The following is a 24,613-nucleotide window of genomic DNA, read 5'->3' as shown; positions in this document are numbered from 1 at the left end:
CTGGAAGGATCGCTCCCTGGCTCTCCCCTGCAGTCCTGCACTACAGAAAGGGTAAAAAAGAGGGGGGCACAAATTTAGGCGCAGTATAGATAATATATGCAGCTATAAGGGAAAACACTTTTTACAAGTGATATCCCTGTGGTATATAGCGCTCTGGTGTGTGCTGGCATACTCTCCCTCTGGCTCACCAAAGGGCTTTGTGGGGTCCTGTCCTCTGTCAGAGCATTCCCTGTGTGTGTGCTGTGTGTCGGTACTGCTGTGTCGACATGTATGATGAGGAAAATTATGTGGAGGCGGAGCAAATGCCTGTGAATGTGCTGTCACCCCCTGCGGGGTCGACGCCTGTGTGGATGGACTTATGGAAGTAATTACGTGACAGTGTCAACTCCTTACACAAAAGGTTTGACGACATAGGACAGCCGGCTACTCAGCTTGTGCCTGTTCCAGCGTCTCAAATGTCATCAGTGGCTTTAAAACGCCCGCTACCTCAGATGACAGATACAGATGTCGACACGGATACCGACTCCAGTGTCGACGACGATGAGACTAGTGTACCCTCCAATAGGTCCACCCGTTACATGATTGAGGCAATGAAAAATGTATTAAACATTTCTGATAATACCCCAGGTACCACAAAAAAGGGTATTATGTTTGGTGAGAAAAAACTACCAGTAGTTTTTCCTGCATCTGAGGAATTAAATGAGGTGTGTGAGGAAGCCTGGACTTCCCCAAATAAGAAATTGATAATTTCTAAACGGTTATGGGCAGCGTACCCTTTCCCGCCAGAGGATAGGTCACGTTGGGAAACACCCCCTAGGGTAGATAAAGCGCTGACACGCTTATCAAAAAAGGTGGCACTACCGTCTCCGGATACGGCTGCCCTAAAGGAACCTGCTGATAGAAAGCAGGAAAATACCATTAAAGCTATTTACACACACACGGGCATTATATTGAGACCCGCTATTGCATCGGCATGGATGTGCAGTGCTGCAGCTGCGTGGTCAGATTCCCTGTCGGATAATATTGATAGTATGGATAGGGACAATATTTTGCTGACGATAGAGCATATAAAAGACGCCGTCTTATACATGCGTGATGCACAGAGGGATATTTGCCGGCTGGCATCAAAAATAAGCGCTATGTCCATTGTCGCCAGAAGGGGGTTATGGACTCGGCAATGGTCAGGCGATGCCGACTCGAAACGGCACATGGAAGTTTTGCCCTATATGGGGGTGGAACTGTTTGGGGATGGTCTTTCAGACCTCGTTTCCACAGCTACTGCTGGGAAATCGACTTTTCTGCCACAGACTACCCCACAGCAAAATAAAGCACCGTATTATCATGTACAGTCCTTTCGGCCCCAGAAAAGCAAGAGGGCTAGAGGCTCATCCTTTCTGCCGAGAGGCAAAGGTAGAGGGAAAAAGCTGCAGCACACAGCTAGTTCCCAAGAGCAGAAGTCCTCCCCTGCGTTCGGTAAGTCCACAGCATGATGCTGGGGCTGCTCAGGCGGACCCGGGTACGGTGGGGGCCCGTCTCAGTAATTTCAGCGCACAGTGGGCTCTCTCACAGGTGGATCCCTGGGTCCTTCAAGTAGTATCTCAGGGGTACAGGCTGGAATTCGAGACGTCCCCCCCCCCCCGCCGTTTCCTAAAATCTGCCTTACCGGCAACTCCCTCTGCCAGGGAGGCAGTGTTGGTGGCTATTCAAAAACTGTATTCACAGCAAGTGATTGTCAAGGTACCCCTCCTTCAACAAGGAAAGGGTTACTATTCCACAATGTTTGTGGTACCGAAACCGGACGGTTCGGTGAGACCCATCTTAAATTTAAAATCCTTGAACACTTATATCAAAAGTTTCAAGTTCAAGATGGAATCACTCAGGGCGGTTATTGCGAGCCTGGACGAGGGGGATTACATGGTCTCCCTGGACATCAAGGATGCGTACCTGCATGTCCCCATTTACCCTCCTCACCAGGAGTACCTCAGATTTGTGGTACAGGACTGTCACGATCTCCTGATAAAGGCGAGGTCCAAGGAACAGTTGGTAGTGGGGGTAGCACTTTCTCTGGAAGTGCTGCAACAGCACGGCTGGATTCTCAATATTCCAAAGTCATAGCTGTTCCCGACGACACGTCTTCTGTTCCTGGGAATGATTCTGGACACAGACCAGAAAAAAGTGTTTCTTCCAGTGGAAAAAGCCGAGGAGTTGTCACCTCTAGTCAGAAACCTCCTAAAACCAGGACAAGTGTCGGTACATCAATGCACACGAGTCCTGGGAAAAATGGTAGCTTCTTACGAAGCAATTCCATTCGGAAGGTTCCACGCAAGTATTTTCCAGTGGGACCTGTTGGACAATTGGTCCGGGTCCCATCTCCAGATGCAGCAGCGGATAACCCTGTCGGCAAGGACCAGGGTGTCGCTGCTGTGGTGGCTGCAGAGGGCTCATCTACTAGAGGGCCGCAGATTCAGAATACAGGACTGGGTCCTGGTGACCACGGATGCCAGCCTTCGAGGCTGGGGTGCAGTCACACAGGGAAGAAATTTCCAAGGACTGTGGTCAACTCAGGAGATTTCACTTCACATTAATATTCTGGAGCTAAGGGCCATTTACAATGCCCTAAGCCAAGCAAGACCCCTGCTTCAGAACCAGCCGGTACTGATCCAATCAGACAACATCACGGCGGTCGCCCATGTAAACAGACAGGGCGGCACAAGAAGCAGGAGGGCAATGGCAGAAGCCACAAGGATTCTCCGATGGGCGGAAAATCACGTGTTAGCACTGACAGCAGTGTTCATTCCGGGAGTGGACAACTGGGAAGCAGACTTCCTCAGCAGGCACGACCTCCACCCGGGAGAATGGGGACTTCATCCAGAAGTCTTCCAAATGCTGGTAAACCGTTGGGAAAGACCACAGGTGGACATGATGGCGTCCCGCCTCAACAAAAAGCTAAAAAGATATTGCGCCAGGTCAAGGGACCCTCAGGCGATCGCTGTGAACGCTCTAGTAACACCGTGGGTGTACCAGTCTGTTTATGTGTTTCCTCCTCTGCCTCTCATTCCCAAGGTACTGAGAATAATACGAAGGCGAGGAGTGAAAACTATACTCGTGGTTCCGGATTGGCCAAGAAGAGCTTGGTACCTGGAACTTAAAGAGTTGCTTTCAGCGGACCCATGGCCTCTACCGCTACGGCGAGACCTGCTGCAGCAGGAGCCCTGCCTGTTCCAAGACTTACCGCGGCTGCGTTTGACGGCATGGCGGTTGAACACCAGATCCTGAAGGAAAAGGGCATTCCGGAGGAAGTCATCCCTACCCTGATCAAAGCCAGGAAGGATGCAACTGCAAAACATTATCACCGCATTTGGCGGAAATATGTTGCTTGGTGTGAGGCCAGGAAGGCCCCAACGGAGGAATTTCAACTGGGTTGATTCCTGCATTTCCTGCAAGCAGGGGTGACGATGGGCCTCAAATTGGGGTCCATTAAGGTCCAGATTTCGGCTCTGTCGATTTTCTTCCAGAAAGAACTGGCTTCACTGCCTGAAGTTCAGACATTTGTCAAGGGAGTTCTGCATATTCAGCCCCATTTTGTGCCTCCAGTGGCACCTTGGGATCTCAATGTGGTTTGGGGTTCCTGAAATCACATTGGTTTGAACCACTTCAAACCGTGGATTTGAAATATCTCACGTGGAAAGTGGTCATGCTGTTGGCCCTGGCTTCGGCCAGGCGTGTATCAGAATTGGCGGATTTATCTTGTAAAAGCCCTTATCTGATTTTCCATATGGATAGGGCAGAGTTGAGGACTCGTCCTCAGTTTCTCCCAAAGGTGGTATCAGCTTTTCACTTAAACCAACCTATTGTGGTGCCTGCGGCTACTAGGGACTTGGAGGATTCCAAGTTACTGGACGTTGTCAGGGCCCTGAAAATTTATGTTTCCAGGACGGCTAGAGTCCGGAAAACTGACTCGCTGTTTATCCTGTACGTACCCAACAAGCTGGGTGCTCCTGCTTCGAAGTTCTAAGCAGACTATTGCTCGCTGGATTTGTAGTACAATTCAGCTTGCGCATTCTGCGGTGGGACTGCCGCAGCCTAAATCAGTGAAAGCCCATTCCACAAGGAAGGTGGGCTCATCTTGGGCGGCTGCCCGAGGGGTCTCTGCTTTGCAACTTTGCCGAGTGGCTACTTGGTCAGGGTATAACACTTTTGCTAAATTTTACAAATTTGATACCCTGGCTGAGGAGGACCTGGAGTTTGCTCATTCGGTGCTGCAGAGTCATCCGCACTCTCCCGCCCGTTTGGGAGCTTTGGTATAATCCCCATGGTCCTTACGGAGTTCCCAGCATCCACTAGGACGTCAGAGAAAATAAGATTTTACTCACCGGTAAATCTATTTCTCGTAGTCCGTAGTGGATGCTGGGCGCCCATCCCAAGTGCGGGTTGTCTGCAATACTTGTAAATAGTTATTGTTAACAAATCGGGTAATTGTTGAGAGACATCTGTTCAGAGGCTCCGTTGTTATCATACTGTTAACTGGGTATTGTATCACGAGTTATACGGTGGGATTGGTGTGGCTGGTATGAGTCTTACCCGGGATTCAAAATCCTTCCTTATTGTGTCAGCTCTTCCGGGCACAGTATCCTAACTGAGGTCTGGAGGAGGGTCATAGGGGGAGGAGCCAGTGCACACCAGATAGACCTAAAGCTTTCTTTTTTTGTGCCCAGTCTCCTGCGGAGCCGTCTATTCCCCATGGTCCTTACGGAGTTCCCAGCATCCACTACGGACTACGAGAAATAGATTTACCGGTGAGTAAAATCTTATTTTTACACTTAACACGCAATTCCCTAGGGGTTTAAAAGTGCTATCTCTAGATAGTTGAGCAGTTAGCCTTTCATTACTCAATTTTGATTTAATTCATACTGTATGTGACTGTGTTATTGGATCACACTACATGATCGCAATTTATATGCAGTAGGGGTTGCCAACACCTACACAATTTGTGTAGGTGTATATGATGATACTATTATCCCCATGTACTGCCCTCACTGGACTCTCTGTACAAATTTGTTAGGGTTGTCTTATTGTATGTTTTTACGGTCATTATGTGTCTCACACTTATTACTCTATAGGTAATTTATACGTTATTTTTATCCTAGTATAATTTAGCAATGCAAACGATCGCTGCATGTTGTTATAGAATGGTTCGTTTGTTATTGTTTTGACTAACACCTTGGTTACCTACCCACAGTGCCCCAGAGCGCCGGCCAGGCGGACCGGAGCCGCGTCATTTACGGTGGGCAGAGTGACGTCAGGACCGGAAACCGGCAGCGCGGCTGGAGGCGGTGGGATGGATCTCACTGTACACAGTTATTTAAGTTTGTATTGTCACATTGTTTTGTATCCTGACGAAGGGGCTGCGACACTGAAACGTTGCTACTTCAATAAAAGCACTTACTTTTTCACTGCCACTTGTGAAGTCTCCCAGTGCCGCCCTTATTCGCTGTGTCTATGCTCGGGAAGATTGCCCTGAAGGAGAGGGCACGGGAGATCCTTTGTGAACGCTGGGGAGCGTGAGGAGTGCCGGGCCGCATTGGACATATATATATATATATATATATATATATATATATATCCACCGATTGTGCAAGTTGACCCACTTAAAAAGATGAGAGGTCTGTAATTTCCATCATAGGTACACTTCAACTGTGAGAGACAGAATCTGGAAAAAAAACACAAGGAAATCACATTGGATGATTTTTAAACAATTTATTTGTTTATTCTTGCGGAAAATAAATATTTGGACAATCAAAAATTTTAACTCAATAATTTGTAATATAACCTCTGTTGGCAATTACAGAGGTCAAACATTTCCTGTAGTTCTTGACCAGGTTTGCACACACTGTAGCAGGTATTTTGGCCCACTCTTCCATGCAGATCTTCTCTAGATCTGTCATGTTTTGGGGCTGTCGCCGGGCAACAGAGACTTTCCACTCCCTCCACAGATTTTCTATTGGGTTGAGGTCTGGAGACTGGCTAGGCCACTCCAGGATCTTGAAATGCTTCTTACGGAGCCACTCCTTAGTTGCCCGGGCGGTGTGTTTGGGGTCATTGTCATGCTGGAAGACTCAGCCACGTTCCATCTTTAATGCTCTTACTGAGGGAAGGAGGTTTTTGCCCAAAATCTCACAATACATGGCCCCATTTATCCTCTCCTTAATACGGATCAGTCGTCCTGTCCCCTTTGCAGAAAAGCAGCCCCAAAACATGATGTTTCCACCCCCATGCTTCACAGTGGGTATGGTGTTCTTGGGATGCCATTCATCATTATTCTCCCTCCAAACACGGCGAGTGGAGTTTATACCAAAAAGTTTGATTTTGCTCTCATCTGACCACATTACATTCTCCCAATCCTCCTCTGGATCATCCAGATGGTCACTGGCAATCTTTAGACGGGCCTGGACATGTGCTGGCTTAAGCAGGGGGACCTTTCGGGTACTGCAGGATTTCAATCCATGACGACGTAGTGTGTTACTAATGGTAACCTTTGTGACTGTGGTCCCAGCTCTCTTGAGGTCATTGACCAGGTCCCCCCGTGTAGTTCTGGGCTGATTCCTCACCGTTCTCAAGATCATTGATACCCCACAAGGTGAGATCTTACATGGAGCCCCAGGTCGAGGGAGATTGTCAATGATCTTGTATTTCTTCCATTTTTTTATAATTGCACCAACAGTTGATCTCTTTAGCAAACAGTTGATCTCTTTAATAAATTATAAATAAATAAATTTAATAAATTATAGATTAAATAAATATATTAGTTGATCTCCTTAGGGGGGCCTTTTACCTCAGACATGTTGACACACATGTACCGACACACCACACACACAGGGGATGCTCTATTTGAAGACAGTTCCCCCACAAGGCCCTTTGGAGAGACAGAGAGAGAGTATGCCAGCACACACCCCAGCACTATATGACCCAGGAATCACACAGTAACGTAGTGTTAACCCAGTAGCTGCTGTATATATTGTTTTTACGCCAAATTTATGTGCCCCCCTCTCTTTTCACCCTCTTCTATCGTGCTTCTGCAGTGAAGAGCCTGGGGAGCTTCCTCTCAGCAGAGCTGTGGAGAGAAAATGGCGCTGGTGAGTGCTGAGGAAGAAGCCCCCGCCCCCTCAGCGGCGGGCTTCTGTCCCGCGATTTTGTGAAAAATAATGGCGGGGGCTCATGAATATATACAGTGCCCAGCTGTATACATGCTCTATTTTGCCAGGAGGTACTCAATTGCTGCCCAGGGCGCCCCCCCCCCCCTTCACCCTACAGTGACCGGAGTGTGTGGGTTAGTGTGGGAGCAATGGCGCACAGCTGCTGTGCTGTGCGCTACCTCATATGAAGACAGGTGTCTTCTGCGGCCGATTTTGATGTCTTCTTGCTTCACTCGCCGGCTTCTGTCTTCTGGCTCTGCGATCGGGACGGCGGCGCGGCTCCGGGAACGGACGACCAAGGGTGAGTTCCTGTGTTCGATCCCTCTGGAGCTAATGGTGTCCAGTAGCCTAAGAAGCGCAACCTATCTGCAGTTAGTAGGTTTGCTTCTCTCCCCTCAGTCCCACGTAGCAGAGAGTCTGTTGCCAGCAGATCTCTGAAAATAAAAAAATCCTAATAAAATACTTTCTTATTAGCAAGCTCAGGAGAGCTCACTAAAATGCACCCAGCTCTGTCCGGGCACAGATTCTAACTGAGGTCTGGAGGAGGGGCATAGAGGGAGGAGCCAGTGCACACCAGTAGTACTAAATCTTTCTTAGAGTGCCCAGTCTCCTACGGAGCCCGTCTATTCCCCATGGTCCTTATGGAGTCCCCAGCATCCACTAGGACGTTAGAGAGAAGAAGATAAAGTGTCACAGTGTTACATATGGTCATATATATGGTTTTTATGAAAAGGACTGTTTTTATGTATGTTTTTCAGCGTGTATCCTTGAAGTTTGAATAATATCACGTCTACATTGAAAGTTACAAATATCTTGAGGACGTTGGATATAAAAGAAACCCAGATAGGAGTATCCTGGTGTCCTACTTGATGTAGATGGGGTATATAGGGGAGAGAGCATCAATTAGGTTTAAGTAATTGATTTCTCCAAGTGCCCAACTCTATGCCCAGTGTAAGCCATGTCCCCCAGTTTGACAATGAGAAACAGATTTTCTGGAAAGTACATAAGAAAATTCAGATTTTTTTTGTCGTGAACACAAGCACCAAACCTACCCGTGTCTCTTACGTAGACATCTATGTGCTCTTATATATACTGGTTGCTCAGGTTACAGATCCTGGAATGCTGCTGTTTCCTCTACACACACTGCTCAGAATGATTGTAGTGTGTCACATTATCCCCATTTCCATGACTTGTGCAGAGAAAGAGGCAGCATCCTGGTGCATCAGCTGACGGGAGGTATGGCCAGATTTGTAGCATATATCACCTATCTATGCTTTTTACAGGAGGTCAGACTATCATTATTTAGATTTTTTTATGAAACCCTTTCTCCACACCTCTCCTCCCTTCCCCACTGTCCGCTCACTCCTGTGCATCTCTGACACTGGGGGGAGGGATCAGAGTTCTTACCAAGGGGGGTATCCAATTAGCCTTGATAACACGATCTGAGATCGCAGCTAATGTTATCACACCTACCTCCCAAATCATGTTATCGCAGCCTGCGCGCTCCTGTTTATCACACCTATACTATTCCAAAATGGCAATAATAGGAATATAATTCTAGCTGGCAATAGCGGAGATTGGAGAAAGTGGGGAATTCTGCCTGTACCCCCAAAAAAGTCAAACTAATATAGGAAAACCTTGTAGAAGTCTATTAGTGGCCATGATAAAAGTTTTTACTGTTATTAAATTGGGTCAAAAAATGCAGAACATTATATAAAAACAGAAGGTGCAGGCGGCACTCAGAGACTTGCGCAATTGTGGTGAAAAACAGCCAGGTGAGTTTATTGAAGTCTACGTTTCGGGGGACTCACCCCCTTCTTCAGGACACGACACACAAGTGTACAACAAAGTGAAAAAACTTAAATAGCTTACCCACCAGGAACCCAGCTGCCCCCTCAGTGTCAGCGCCGTCCCAGCGCACGAAGCCTGCATTTCCGGTTGCGGCCCTCATCCGGAAGTAGGAAGTGACGTCATCCCGCGTCCGGGACCCGCCTTCGCTGCAGACACAGGGGTACTGGTTACCATGGTAGCAGTGTACACACCACACACTTGGCGCGCACACTGCCCCTTGGACAAAAACATCACACATAAAAAAACATATTTAAAACTTTTGTAAAAAGCTACACAACCATTAATCTTTGTGACAATATAGTGTAAAATCGGCATATAAGACACACATCAGATATCTCTGTGTGTGATAGTTATAAAGTGCAGTCGCTACACCTCAACAAAAAAGAGCACTTTCCGGACGCTGACAACTGAAACCGTCACACACAGCTAACATTGTATGTATCTATCTTTATGTAAATGTATAAATGTACTCATGACCACGTGTCGATTAAATGAAATGAGACAAATGTTTGTCTACCATGGTCCGCCAGAGTCTGGCTCTCGCAGCCTGTCTCGCCTATAAACTCATTTCATTTCCACAGGTATTATATTATGTGCCAATTTCATCCCAAGTGTTATACTATAGTTTCTAAAAAAAACAATTCAAGCTCAGGTATTCATTCAAACCCCTTAGTTGAATGGTATCTAATTTATGGATTCAGTGGGCCTCGAGTCTTAATAATTTTTCTCTGACGTCCTACTGGATGCTCGGTACTCCGTAAGGACCATGGGGAATACACGGGCTCCGCAGGAGACTGGGCACTCTTAAAAGAAAGATTAGGTACTATATCTGGTGTGCACTGGCTCCTCCCTCTATGCCCCTCCTCCAGACCTCAGTTAGAATCTGTGCCCGGCCAGAGCTGGATGCACCTAGTGGGCTCTCCTGAGCTTACTAGAAAAGAAAGTATTTGTTAGGTTTTTTATTTTCAGTGAGATCTGCTGGCAACAGACTCACTGCTACGAGGGACTGAGGGGAGAGAAGCAAACCTACCTGTTTGCAGCTAGCTTGTGCTTCTAAGGCTACTGGACACCATTAGCTCCAGAGGGATCGAACACAGGCAGCTGTCCTCGATCGTCCGTTCCCGGAGCCGCGCCGCCGTCCCCCTTGCAGAGCCAGAAGACGGAAGAACCAGAAGAAAAACGGCGGCTGAAGACTCCGGTCTTCAATAAGGTAGCGCACAGCACTGCAGCTGTGCGCCATTGCTCCCACAGCACACCACACGCTCCGGTCACTGGTGGGTGCAGGGGGGGGGGGGGGCGGGTGCCCTGGGCTGCAATAAGTATACCTTTTGGCAAATTTGCACATAATACAGTTATAAACTGTATTTGTGCCTAATCCCCCGCCATTAACATTACTAAAAAAGTGGGAGAAGCCCGCCGCGGAGGGGGCGGGGCTATCTCGCTCAGCACACCGGCGCCATTTTCTCTTCACAGCTCTGCTGGAAGGACGCTCCCCAGGCTCTCCCCTGCAGTATACACTACAAGAAGGGTAAAAAAGAGAGGGGGGGGGGGTACATAAATTTAGGCGCAAAAGGTGATATAAGCAGCTATTGGGGAAAATTCACTCTGTGGTAGTGTAAATCCCTGTGTTATATAGCGCTGTGGTGTGTGCTGGCATACTCTCTCTGTCTCCCCAAAGGACTTTGTGGGGTCCTGTCCTCAGTCAGAGCATTCCCTGTGTGTGTGCGGTGTGTCAGTACGGCTGTGTCGACATGTTTGATGAGGAGGCTTACGTGGAGGCGGAGCAGGAGCCGATAAGTGTGATGTCGCCCCCTGCGGGGCCGACACCAGAGTGGGTGGATATGTGGAAGGTATTAACCGACAGTGTCAACTCCTTGCATAAAAGGTTCGATGACGTAACAGTTTTGGGACAGCCGGCTTCTCAGCCCGCGCCTGCCCAGGCGTCTCAGAGGCCAACAGGGGCTCAAAAACGCCCACTACCTCAGATGGCAGACACAGATGTCGACACAGAGTCTGACTCCAGTGTTGACAAGGATGAGACAAATGTACAGTCCACAAGGGCCATCCGATGCATGATTACGGCAATGAAAAATGTGTTGCACATTTCTGACATTAACCCGGTTACCACTAAAAAGGGTATTATGTTTGTGGAGAAAAAGCAGCCAGTGACTTTTCCCCCATCTGATGAGTTAAATGAATTGTGTGAAGAAGCGTGGTGTTCCCCAGATAAGAAATTAGTGATTTCTAAGAGGTTACTGATGGCGTACCCTTTCCCGCCAACGGACAGGTTACGTTGGGAAACATCCCCTAGGGTGGACAAAGCGCTCAAACGCTTATCAAAAAAGGTGGCACTGCCGTCTCGGGATACGGCCGCCTTAAAGGAGCCTCCAGATAGAAAGCAGGAGGCTATCCTGAAGTCTGTGTATACACACTCAGGTACTATACTGAGACCTGCAATTTATTCAGCATGGATGTGTAGTGCTGCAGCAGCTTGGTCTGATACCCTGTCAGATAACATTGATTCCCTCGACAGGGATACTATTTTGCTAACCATAGAGCATATAAAAGACGATGTCTTATATATGAGGGATGCACCGAGGGACATTTGCCGGCTGGCATCTAGAATTAATGCAATGTCCATTTCTGCCAGGAGAGTATTATGGATTCGGCAGTGGACAGGTGATGCTGATTCTAAAAGGCACATGGAGGGTGAGGAATTGTTTGGGGATGGTATCTCGGACCTCGTTTCCACAGCAACAGCTGGGAAGTCGACTTTTTTACCTACGGTTCCCTCACAGCCGAAGAAAGCACCGTATTATCAGGTACAGTCCTTTCGGCCTCAGAAAGGCAAGCAGGTTAGAGGCGCATCCTTTCTGCCCAGAGGCAAGGGTAGAGGGAAAAAGCTGCACCAGACAGCCAGTTCCCAGGAGTAAAAATCCTCCCCTGCTTCCACTAAGTCCACCGCATGACGCTGGGGCTACACAGGTGGAGCCAGGTGCGGTGGGGGCGCGTCTCCGGAACTTCAGCGACCAGTGGGTTCGCTCACAGGTGGATCTCTGGGTTCTACAAGTGGTATCTCAGGGATACAAGCTGGAGTTCGAGGCGACTCCCCCTCGCCGTTACCTCAAATTTGCCTTGGCGGCAATTCACAAGCTGTACCTTCAGCAGGTGATAATCAAAGTTCCCCTCCTTCAACAGGGACGGGGTTACTATTCCACAATGTTTGTGGTACCGAAACCAGACGGTTCGGTGAGACCCATTCTAAATTTGAAATCCTTGAACACTTATATAAGGAAGTTCAAGTTCAAAATGGAATCGCTCAGGGCGGTTATTGCAAGCCTGGAAGAGGGGGATTTTATGGTGTCGCTGAACATCAAGGATGCTTACCTACATGCCCCCATTTACCAACCTCACCAGGAGTACCTCAGGTTTGTGGTACAGGACTGTCATTACCAATTCCAGACGTTGCCGTTTGGTCTGTCCACGGCACAGAGGGTGTTTACCAAGGTAATGGCCGAAATTATGCTACTCCTTCGAAAGAAGGGAGTTATAATTATCCCGTACTTGGACGATCTCCTTATAAAGGCGAGGTCCAAGGAGCAGTTGTTAGTCAGCGTAGCACTATCTCGGGAAGTGCTACAACAGCACGGCTGGATTCTGAATATCCCAAAGTCGCAGCTGATTCCTACGACACGTCTGTTGTTCTTGGGCATGATTCTGGACACAGAACAGAGGAAGGTGTTTCTCCCAGAGGAGAAGGCCCAGGAATTATCATCTCTGGTCAGGGACCTCCTGAAACCAAAACAGGTGTCGGTGCATCACTGCACGCGAGTCCTGGGAAAGATGGTAGCTTCTTACGAAGCAATTCCCTTTGGCAGGTTCCATGCAAGGATCTTTCAGTGGGATCTGTTAGACAAGTGGTCCGGATCGCATCTTCAGATGCATTGGTTGATCACCCTGTCCCCGAGGGCCAGGGTGTCTCTGCTGTGGTGGCTGCAGAGTGCTCATCTTCTCGAGGGCCGCAGATTCGGCATACAGGACTGGGTCCTGGTGATCACGGATGCAAGCCTCCGAGGTTGGGGGGCAGTCACTCAGGGAAGAAACTTCCAAGGACAGTGGTCAAGTCAGGAGACTTCCCTACACATAAATATTCTGGAACTAAGGGCCATTTACAAAGCCCTAAGTCAAGCAGAACCCCTGCTTCAAAACCAACCGGTTCTGATTCAGTCAGACAACATCACGGCGGTCGCCCATGTAAACAGACAGGGCGGCACAAGAAGCAGGATGGCAATGGCAGAAGCCACAAGGATTCTTCGATGGGCGGAGAATCACGTGCTAGCACTGTCAGCAGTGTTCATTCCGGGAGTGGACAACTGGGAAGCAGACTTCCTCAGCAGGCACGACCTCCACCCGGGAGAGTGGGGACTTCATCCAGAAGTCTTCAAGCTGATTGTAAATCGTTGGGAAAGGCCACAGGTGGACATGATGGCGTCCCGCCTCAACAAAAAGCTAAAAAGATATTGCGCCAGGTCAAGGGACCCTCAGGCGATAGCTGTGGACGCTCTAGTGACACCGTGGGTGTACCAGTCGGTTTATGTGTTCCCTCCTCTTCCTCTCATACCCAAGGTACTGAGGATAATAAGAAAGAGAGGAGCAAGAACTATACTCATCGTTCCGGACTGGCCAAGAAGAACTTGGTACCCAGAACTACAAGAAATGATCTCAGAGGACCCATGGCCTCTGCCGCTCCGACAGGACCTGCTACAGCAGGGGCCCTGTCTGTTCCAAGACTTACTGCGGCTGCTTTTGACGGCATGGCGGTTGAACGCCGGATCCTAATGGAAATGGGCATTCCAGATGAAGTCATTCCTACCCTGATAAAGGCTAGGAAGGATGTGACAGCAAAACATTATCACTGCATATGGCGAAAATATGTTGCTTGGTGTGAGGCCAGGAAGGCCCCAACAGAGGAATTTCAGCTGGGTCGATTTCTGCACTTCCTACAGTCAGGAGTGACTATGGGCCTAAAATTGGGATCCATTAAAGTCCAGATTTCGGCCCTGTTTATTTTCTTTCAAAAAGAACTGGCTTCACTGCCTGAAGTTCAGACGTTTGTTAAGGGAGTGCTGCATATTCAGCCCCCTTTTGTGCCTCCAGTGGCACCTTGGGATCTCAACGTTGTGTTGGATCTCCTAAAATCACATTGGTTTGAGCCACTTAAGACCGTGGAGCTAAAATATCTCACGTGGAAGGTGGTCATGCTGTTGGCCTTAGCTTCGGCCAGGCGTGTGTCAGAATTGGCGGCTATGTCATGTAAAAGCCCATATCTGATTTTCCATATGGATAGGGCAGAATTGAGGACTCGTCCCCAATTTCTTCCTAAGGTGGTATCAGCGTTTCATTTGAACCAACCTATTGTGGTGCCTGCGGCTACTCGGGACTTGGAGGATTCCAAGTTGCTGGACATAGTCAGGGCCCTGAAAATCTATGTTTCCAGGACGGCTAGAGTCAGAAAAACTGACTCACTATTTATCCTGCATGCACCCAACAAGCTGGGTGCTCCTGCTTCAAAGCATACTATTGCTCGCTGGATATGTAGCACGATTCAGCTTGCACATTCTGCGGCTGGACTGCCGCATCTTAAATCAGTAAAAGCCCATTCCACGAGGAAGGTGGGCTCTTCTTGGGCGGCTGCCCGAGGGGTCTCAGTTTTACAACTTTGCCGAGCTGCTACTTGGTCGGGTTCAAACACTTTTGCAAAATTCTACAAGTTTGATACCCTGGCTGAGGAGGACCTTGAGTTTGCTCATTCGGTGCTGCAGAGTCATCCGCACTCTCCCGCCCGTCTGGGAGCTTGGTATAATCCCCATGGTCCTTACGGAGTACCCAGCATCCACTAGGACGTCAGAGAAAATAAGAATTTACTCACCAGTAATTCTATTTCTCGTAGTCCGTAGTGGATGCTGGGAGCCCGTCCCACGTGCGGACTCTCTGCAATACATGTATATAGTTATTGCTTAACTAAAGGGTTATTGTTATGAGCCATCTGTCGAATGAGGCTCAGTTATTATTCATACTGTTAACTGGGTATAGTTGTCACAAGTTGTACGGTGTGATTGGTGTGGCTGGTATGAGTCTTACCCTGGATTCCAAATCCTTTCCTAGTAATGTCAGCTCTTCCGGGCACAGTTTCCCTAACTGAGGTCTGGAGGAGGGGCATAGAGGGAGGAGCCAGTGCACACCAGATATAGTACCTAATCTTTCTTTTAAGAGTGCCCAGTCTCCTGTGGAGCCCGTCTATTCCCCATGGTTCTTACGGAGTACCCAGCATCCACTACGGACTACGAGAAATAGAATTACCGGTGAGTAAATTCTTATTATTTGCTCGATCACCACCTCGTGACGTGGCAGGGATGTGATGTAGTATTTTGTAATGCACAGATGTTAACGAATGTTGCATTTGTGCGAAGTGGCGTGCCACTGGCTGGTCACTTTTTCCTAGATTGCAGGGCTGCCCTGATGGTTGACCTGTGCTGGGCCATCCTTTCTTTAAAATGCCACTGTGTTTTGCCGACGTAGTACAAACTACACGGACACATTAAAACATATAGGACGAACATGGAGCTACAAGTGAGAGGCCAATGGAGATTTTCTTTGCCTGTGTGAGGGTGTGTGATAAAATCACACGTGAGCATGTAGCTGCATGTTGTGCAGCCCAGGCGTTTAAAACAACCCGCTTTACGACTGCGGAAAAGTTGGGCAGCAGAGGGGTTTTTAAAGCCAGTTACATCATTTTTAAAGACTACATTTTTATTGTTCGCACTCCTGGTATAGCATGGCATGTTCTTACTGCGTTTAAGGGAGGCTAAATTAGGGACAGAGGCTACAATCGGCCACATTTGCTTAATTTGTTCTCACACTGGCAGTGTTGAATTCATTGACCCACGTCACTTTGTCATCAGTGCGTTTAGTGCCTTCTTTCTGTAGTAGCTCAATTCTGTTTATAGACATAATTTTGGCCCGTGCTTGTTTCAAGATGTTTGGGGGGTAACCTCTCTGTGAGAATTTCTCGGACATGGCGTTTAACTGAATCTCAAGTTCCTCGGGTTCGCTGGTGATCCTGCGGACCCGAAGGAAATGTGAGTATGGAAGACCTCTGACCAAAGCTCTGGGGTGAAAGCTGTCATATCGCAACAAAGTGTTGGGGTCAGTGGGTTTGCGGTACAATGAGGTCTGAATATGTCTATTGTGGATTTTGATGTTAATGTCCAAGAAGCAAATCTCGGTCAGATGTGTAGTCAATGATAACTTGACTGTACTGGGGTACCTGTTGTGATCTTCAATCAGCTTGGCCAATGACAATTCGTCATGGGTCCAAAACAGAAGGAGATCATCTATATAGCGGTAGTAAAGTGAAATGTGCTCTACAATAGTGGGGTTCTCAAAGAACAATGAACGTTCCACCTCCCATATGTAGGCATTAGCCAGCGACGGGGCCACTGCTGACCCCATCGCACACCCGGTGTTCTGTTTAAAAAACTGCCCATTGAAAAGAAAGTAGTTATGGGTCAAAGTGAATTCAAGCAATGTTACAAATAAATTGACATCGGGCCCTGTGTACAATTGGTTATGAGTGATCAACCGTTTGACTGCTGCTATACCTGCCTGGTGCGGAATGCAGGTATAGAGGCTTGTTACGTCTAGTGTGGTGAGTATAGTGCCATCCCGTACCTCTTCAAATGACAACAATTTCCTCAGAAGCACATTTGAATCCTTCAGATGCGTGAACATGGCTTGTACGCAAGGCTGCAGGTAAGCATCTAAATAGATAGCTATAGGTTCGCACAGCGACCCCCTGGCGTAAATGATAGGTCTGCCAGGGGGACGCTGTGCATCCTTGTGTATTTTTGGAATGGCATAAAATATTGGGATAACAGGATGCACACAAGACAATTTATTGTGGCTCTCCTGTGAAATCAAGCCTTCAGACAAGGCATCTGCCAGGATGCTATCTAGTGCGGTTTTGTATACGCAAGTGGGCTCACTTGCTAATAGACTGTACGTGTCTCTATCTGCTAGAAGGCGGTCACATTCCGAGATATAGTCCTGTTTATCAAGAACCACGATGCCACCCCCTTTTTCCGCTCCCCTGATGATTATATCCTGTCATTCTGTCAGGGAATTAAGGGCAGTCTGTTCATCTCTGGTAAGGTTGTTGAAGACCTGCGGGGGAGGGTTCGTTCCGTAAATTCTCCATCATGTGGGTGAATGTCCTGATTGATGCATTTTGTGACACTGGGTCAAACTTGGAAGTTGTTCCTAGTTTACGTATCTGTGGTGGAAGATCCTTCACTGTAGCATGATCCGGTTTCCTCTCAAAGTGTTCCTTTAGTTTCAATGTCCTGTTTAATTTAAAAGTCTCCACTTTCCATTTGAATTTGTCAGGGGCTTTAGTAGGTACATATGCCAGGCCTTTGGACAGGACAGCAATCTCAGCAGGGGATAAACTTGCTGAGGACAAATTGAAGATTAGGTCCGCGTCGACCTGGGGGGTCTTCCTCCCTGCTTGCCGCCTCGACTGGCCGCCCTGTCTGGTGGATTTTTTTCGTCTGCCGGACGTGATCGCCCGGGTCTTTACCCCTAAAGGGGCTCCCTGAGAAGAAGCTGTATTTGACGGATATTGACACCTCATCGGTCTCACTGGCCGACGTGCTATACTGCATTCTTTGTGTCCTACGTCTGCGTGGGCCTGTGAATTTTCTTTGTGAAGGAGGTCCCGTGCTGTTAGCCAACCAAATGTAGACACGGTGTTGTTCGTAATCTGCTTGAACTTTGCGTAACTTGTCTTTCTTATATTTAACCAGCTCAATTCTGTAAGACTCAATTTGATTCTTGAGTTTGTTCAGAAAATTAATAGATTTATCCTCCGTGAGGGAGCTCAGATGGGCTTCTTTAAATGTCCTCCATTTTTCCCTTGTATCGTTAACTTTGCGAGTGGACGTTATATAAATCAATTTTTTCAGTAAAATTAGTGCTTTCCTTAAATCTGGGGTACATTAAAATGGGTATAAGTATATATTTGGGTAATTTTTGGGGACAAAAAAGTGGAAACGGACTGCTTACTCCCACCTGCAAGCCTAAAAACACTTGTCCTACTTATTAAACACCCCAATATACCTGTCTCGTACCTTGTACCCCAACTTTCATCACTTTGCATTTTTTGACCCCAAAAATGACGTCATTATTGGCTAAGTAAAAATAATTAAAAACTTCTAAGTGCCTCATTAGTCATTCAGGGGGATGTACCAGGGGTTCAGAACCAAATCCCAACATTTTTAGCTTTAAATAGGGATTATGCACTACTTACCACCAGCTCAAAGATGGTGAAGAGAAACCACGATAAACCCTATGGAGACTTATCGATAATAACTTATCGCCGCTAACAGGATACCAAATGATTGCATTTGTGATAAGTTATCAATATACTGCAGCTAATTGGATACTTCCTAACTGTCATTCTCTGTACTGCACATCTGACTGGAAATGGGAGCCCAGCAATTAGGCAACATACATAAAGATACATCATGTTCCTTATACAATATAACACTACAGCTGATAACAATGGTGATCTTCAGGCTATTAAATAACATTTTTTTTGTTTATTACAGGTAACTTAAGGAGCTGGAATCCAACTAATAACAGAATACAAGGCTGCAGAAAGAGACAATGTGGAAATGAATCTTGTTTCCTGCTCTAGCCAACTAAAGATATCATTTCTTCTTAAGCTTCTGAATGGTTCAAAGAAACTATTTTCATTTTCTGGATAGAAGTTTTTAACTTATACATGATGAGTCTCACAGGAGAGAGACCACACCTGTGCTCGGAGTGTGATAGAAGCTTTACACATAAATCACGTCTTATCATACATCAGAGGATTCACACAGGAGAGAAACCATTTACATGTTCTGAATGTAGCAAGTGTTTTTCCTGGAAGTCATCTCTTGTTAAACATCAGAGGAGTCACACAGGAGAAAAACCATTTACATGTTCTGAATGTGGGAAGTGTTTTTCCCTGAAGTCTCATCTCGTTTTACATCAGAGGAGTCACACAGGAGAGAAACCATTTGAATGTTCTGAATGTAGGAAGTGTTTTCCCCGGAAGGCAGAGCTTGTTATACATCAGAGGAGTCACACAGGAGAGAAGCCATTTGAATGTACTGAATGTAGGAAGTGTTTTCCCCTGAAGTGGAATCTTGTTATACATCAGAGGAGTCACACAGGAGAGAAACCATTTACATGTTCTGAATGTAGGGAGGGTTTTCCCCTAAAGTCAGAGCTTATTATACATCAGAGGATTCACACAGGAGAGAAACCATTTGAATGTTCAGAATGTAGGAAGTGTTTTTCCCTGAAGTCGAATCTTGTTATACATCAGAGGAGTCACACAGGAGAGAAACCATTTGAATGTACTGAATGTAGAAAGTGTTTTTCCCTGAAGTCGAATCTTGTTATACATCAGAGGATTCACACAGGAGAGAAACCATTTGAATGTTCTGAATGTAGGAAGTGTTTTTCCCAGAATTCATTTCTTGTTATACATCAGAGGAGTCACACAGGAGAGAAACCATTTACATGTTCTGAGTGCAGCAAGTGTTTTTCCCAGAAGTCATATCTTGTTAATCATCAGAGGAGTCACACAGGAGAAAAACCATTTACATGTTCTGAATGTAGGAAGTGTTTTTCCCAGAAGTCAGAGCTTGTTATGCATCAGAGAGTTCACACAGGAAAGAAACCATTTGAATGTTCTGAATGTAGGAAGTGTTTTTCCCAGAAGTCGTATTTTGTTATACATCAGAGGAGTCACACAGGAGAGAAACCATTTACATGTTCTGAATGTAGCAAGTGTTTTTCCCATAAGTCGTATCTTGTTATACATCAGAGGAGTCACACAGGAGAGAAACCATTTGAATGTACTGAATGTAGAAAGTGTTTTTCCCTGAAGTCGAATCTTGTTAAACATCAGAGGAGTCACACAGGAGAGAAACCATTTGAATGTTCTGAATGCAGCAAGTGTTTCTCCGATAAGTCATATCTTGTTATACATCAGAGGAGTCACACAGGAGAGAAACCATTTACATGTTCTGAGTGCAGCAAGTGTTTTTCCCAGAAGTCACTTCTTACTATACATCAGAGGAGTCACACAGGAGAAAAACCATTTACATGTTCTGAATGTAGGAAGTGTTTTTCCCGGAAGTCAGAGCTTGTTATGCATCAGAGAGTTCACACAGGAAAGAAACCATTTGAATGTTCTGAATGCAGCAAGTGTTTTTCCCATAAGTCATATCTTGTTATACATCAGAGGAGTCACACAGGAGAAAAACTATTTACATGTTCAGAATGCAGCAAGTGTTTTACTAGTAAGAAAACACTCAGTAATCACATGCAGAGTCACTCTGAGGGCCTGAATGCAGCTTGTGTATCATAAGTAATGTAACTTATCACAACTGTATGAATGCAATGGAGCCAATATTTATTTTCTGAATGTGATGTGTTTTATATAAATTACTCTAGATAAAGACAGGAGAGGTCAGACAAGTGGACCTGGAGGTACTTTTTCCCTTGGGAAGGTCTCTGTTTTAGGAACTAGAGCTGCAGTATAACAATAGCCAATGACTGTGGGACTGCCATTACTGAGCTCTGTAATATACAGCTGTTCTGCTCATGCAGGTGCTGGGACCAGTAGAGAGTTCCAGCAGCTCCTCTCAGTACTGGGATTCCTTCTCTGACCAGCAGGGCTATGAGTACTGGGTATTTCTACAGGAACAATGTATGCTGCTCTGTTTCACCATATGGGTTATATTTCCTAAATATCCGTTTTTCAAAGCCACTGATTCTTACTGTCTATGATCGCTGGATGATAAAGGGCAGTAATAATACATGTAAATTCAGGCTTGTTTTGCTTGTATTTCTATTGCCCTTTATATCCAGCACACAAATGGAGTGAAAATCTCTGGCTTTCAAAATAACTGTGTAGTAACTACAGTATACCCGCTACAGGTCTTTCCTCTGGTCTCTTATACCTCCGTGTTCTTTCTCTAATACCTTTTATATTACTACTATTACTGTTTAGTAAAATGGTGTAAGTAAAACACTGATCGTCTGTATCCCATAGCAACCAAATTATAACACTTGTTTGTTTGCTGGCACTAGACAGCTAATAGCTGATATCTGGTTGCTATGGGTTACAGCACATGCTTGCTTTCCACATCATGTAAGTAAATAAGTCCCAAGTTGTGCGCATTGGGCCTAATTCAGATCTGATTGCAGCAGCAAAATTGTTAGATAATGGGCAAAACTATGTGCACTGTGGTGGGGGGCAGATATAACGTGCAGAGGGAATTAGATTTGGGTGGTTTATTTGTTTCTGTGCAGGGTATATACTGACTGCTTTATTTTTACACTGCAATTTAGATTTCAGTTTGAATACACCCCACCCAAATCTAACTCCCCCTGCACATGTTACATCTGCCCCCTGCAGTGCACATGGTTGTGTCCATTAGATAACAATTTTGCTGCTGCGATCAGATCTGATTTAGGGCTCCTGTGTACCAGGATAATAGTAAAGTTCCTTCACAATAAATGAAACTAGTATGACAGTAATAATATACACAATACTAACTTTGACATAGGGGGTCATTCAGACCTGTACGCAGCCGTGCATCTGTACGCAGCGGCTGCATTTCGGTGGTCTGCGCACATGCACTGGCTGCAGTGCACGTGTGACCCTTCTCGCGGCTGCATCTATGAAGGATGTGGCCACAAGATGATTGGGGGTGGGGTGCGGTGGACCCATCGAGGGCATGCCGTGACTGTTTTCGGTGCGTGATGTCACATGCAGCAGCTCCATTTATAAAACATGGCGGCTGACCGTCTGACAGCGCGGACAGGCTGCGCGGACAGGGGTCAACATTAGTTTGATGCGTCCACAATCTAATTGCAGATGCATCGGGCTGGCAGACCGTCACACATACCGGGCAGCCTTGTCCTGTGCTGGGCGGCCCCCAGCATGTGAGGAGATAGACGCAGATCTGGCTGCATATATCTCTGAATCAGGTCCATAGTACTCAGTGATGTAACGCAGACAGATCTGTCCTGTATGTAGACTGAAGGACCATGTACAAATAATGGGCCGGATGTAATGGGCTGCGAGATGGCCGGAGCTCCGAGACTGGTTTTGCATTGTAAACATTTGCTGCTTTAAAAAAAAAAACATTTCAAGTTCTGGCCGTCTCCAATCCATTACATCCGGCCGCATATCTGTAATAACCATACATGTTACTAGCAGTTATCCTCATAACACTCATTGACTAAAATTATTTCATCAGTATTTAATACTTTTGTACATTCCTTTTCTACATTTTAGAAGATAGACCCAGGAGAGATGCTTAGGTGATCATGTAACAATGACTATCTGGCACCTCAAAGAATAATTTTATCATTATCTCCTACGTCCTAGAGGATGCTGGGGTCCACATTAGTACCATGGGGAATAGACGGGTCCCTTGGGAGCCATGGGCATTTTAAGAGGTGGGCTGGCTCCTTCCTCTATGCCCCACCTACCACACTCAGTTTAGAAAATGTGCCCGTTGGAGGCGGTCACAGCTAGGGGAGCTACTAGGAGTTCTTTTTTTTTTTTTTTTTTTGAATTCGGTACAGGCGACAGCCTCCCTGCTTCGTGGGACTTAAGGAGGGAATAGGAACCAACCCTAGAGGTTAATGGCTCCTATCTCCGCTGACAGGACACTGAGCTCCTGACGGTGATGATCGCTAGCCCCCGAGGCAGCACTGCTGCCACCCCCTAACAGCCAAAAGGTCGAGGTAGTGAGTATGACGTCGGTGCCCCGATAAGTGGGTCACCGGCAAGAATGGTGGCACAAGGGTGGGAGTACAGCCGTGTAAGTCTGCGCTCCGGAGGGCTCAGAGGTACATGTGTGCGGTGCTGTGAGGGGAGCCCTGGGCCAGCGCAATACCCTTTACGCTGGTCACTATTGCTATCAGGGACTCTGTACTGCTGCTAGCCACCATTACCCTAGGCCAGTATAATCTCCAGAAGTGCGGGAAGACGTGCCATTAAAGGGGGCGGAGCTTCTCAGAGGGGATCTAGCACTCACCAGCACCATTTTCTCTCTGCAGATCACAGCTCAGAGACGCTGACAGGGAGCGCTGCCCCTTAACATAACTCCAGCTATCCTGTGCGGTACCAGAGGGTTATAGAGGGGGGAGAGTGTTTATTCACATTTTAGTACTGTATAGTCTATTAAGGTTACTCAGTCAGCACCAGGCTTTTATTATATAACTGCCTACTGGGACACTGTGTGTGCTGGCTCCTTAACTCTGTCTCTCTGAAGGTATTGGGGGAACCTGTGTCTGACATTTTACTGTGTGTGTCTATATGTTTATATATCTCACATTACCATGTCTAGGGACTCTGTGTCTTGTGCTGCAGAGTGTGTATGTTCTCCAGAGGAGTCTATTCCATGTACTCAGGAATGCAATATACTGTCTCAGCCTTCTGAATCCGAACCCCAGTGGGTGGCTTCTATTAAGGGAATGATATCCCAGATTTCATCTAGGATAGCTCATAATGAGACTGAAACACAGGTTTTGAAAAAATCTTGTAGAGGTTTTGTCGTATTCTGCTCCCACTACCTCATCCAAATCCCCTGGTACATGCCCCAAAAAGCGTGCTCTTGCCCAGATATTGCAGGTCGACACGGAAACCGACTCTAATACGGGAGTTGGTGATAGAAATATACTGGGTGGGAGGCATCCCTTGCTAAGGGGGTGCAACTCATAATTGAGGCCATTAGGGACGTTTTACACATTACTGACAAGGTACCTGAGCAGGTTGAGGAGGCTTACTTTACAGACAATAAGAAAGCCTCCCTTACCTTCCCTGCGTCTAAGGAATTAAACGCATTGTTTGAAAAATCTTGGGAAATCCCGGACACAAAATTCCAGATCCCAAAGAGGGTTCTCGTTGCTCCTCCTTTCTCTGAAGAGGACAGGAAAAAGTTGGAAAAACCCTCCTATAGTAGAAGCTTCTGTATCTAGATTGTCTAAAAAGGTGGTTTTACGTGTCCCTGGGTCTACCACTTTAAAAGAGCCGGCAGACCGCAAGATTGAGACTACGTTCAAATCCATATACACTGCTTCAGGCATGGCGTTAAGGCCCACTATTGCCTGTGCATGGATTTCTAAATCCATAGTAAAGTGGTCAGGCACATTATTAGAGGATTTAGATTCTATAGATAGAAGTGACATTAAAATGTTTTTACGTCACATACAGGTTTCTGCAGGTTTCCTAGTGGAGGCCATGAAGGACCTGGGTCATCTGAATGCAAGGACGTCTTCCATGGCTGTCTCGGCACACAGGGGACTCTGGCTGTGCCAATGGTCTGCGGATGCGGAATCCAACAAAAGTGTGGAGATCCTACCCTTCGGGGTAAATCCAGAAAACCTACACCAGCAGGTTCCCATTAACAGAAGCCTGGTTCTGCTTCCTCTAA

The 24,613-nt window shown here is 46.7% G+C and overlaps 1 protein-coding gene across 1 annotated transcript in view; it reads left to right on the top strand.

Moving 5' to 3' along the window:
- Positions 1-24,613, top strand: part of LOC134936091 (zinc finger protein 850-like) — a 250,676-nt gene that overhangs the window by 35,352 nt on the left and 190,711 nt on the right. The window contains exon 2 of the mRNA XM_063931005.1: positions 18,713-20,366. Coding sequence (XP_063787075.1) covers positions 18,889-20,366 — 1,478 coding nt within the window. The 5' untranslated portion in view covers positions 18,713-18,888. The remainder of the gene's footprint in view (positions 1-18,712; positions 20,367-24,613) is intronic.

The sequence above is a fragment of the Pseudophryne corroboree genome, chromosome 6 (genome assembly GCF_028390025.1).
Source record: "Pseudophryne corroboree isolate aPseCor3 chromosome 6, aPseCor3.hap2, whole genome shotgun sequence".
Lineage (NCBI taxonomy): Eukaryota > Metazoa > Chordata > Amphibia > Anura > Myobatrachidae > Pseudophryne > Pseudophryne corroboree.
The sequence above is the reverse complement of the archived record's forward strand: the minus strand, read 5'-3'. Positions and strand labels throughout refer to the sequence as shown.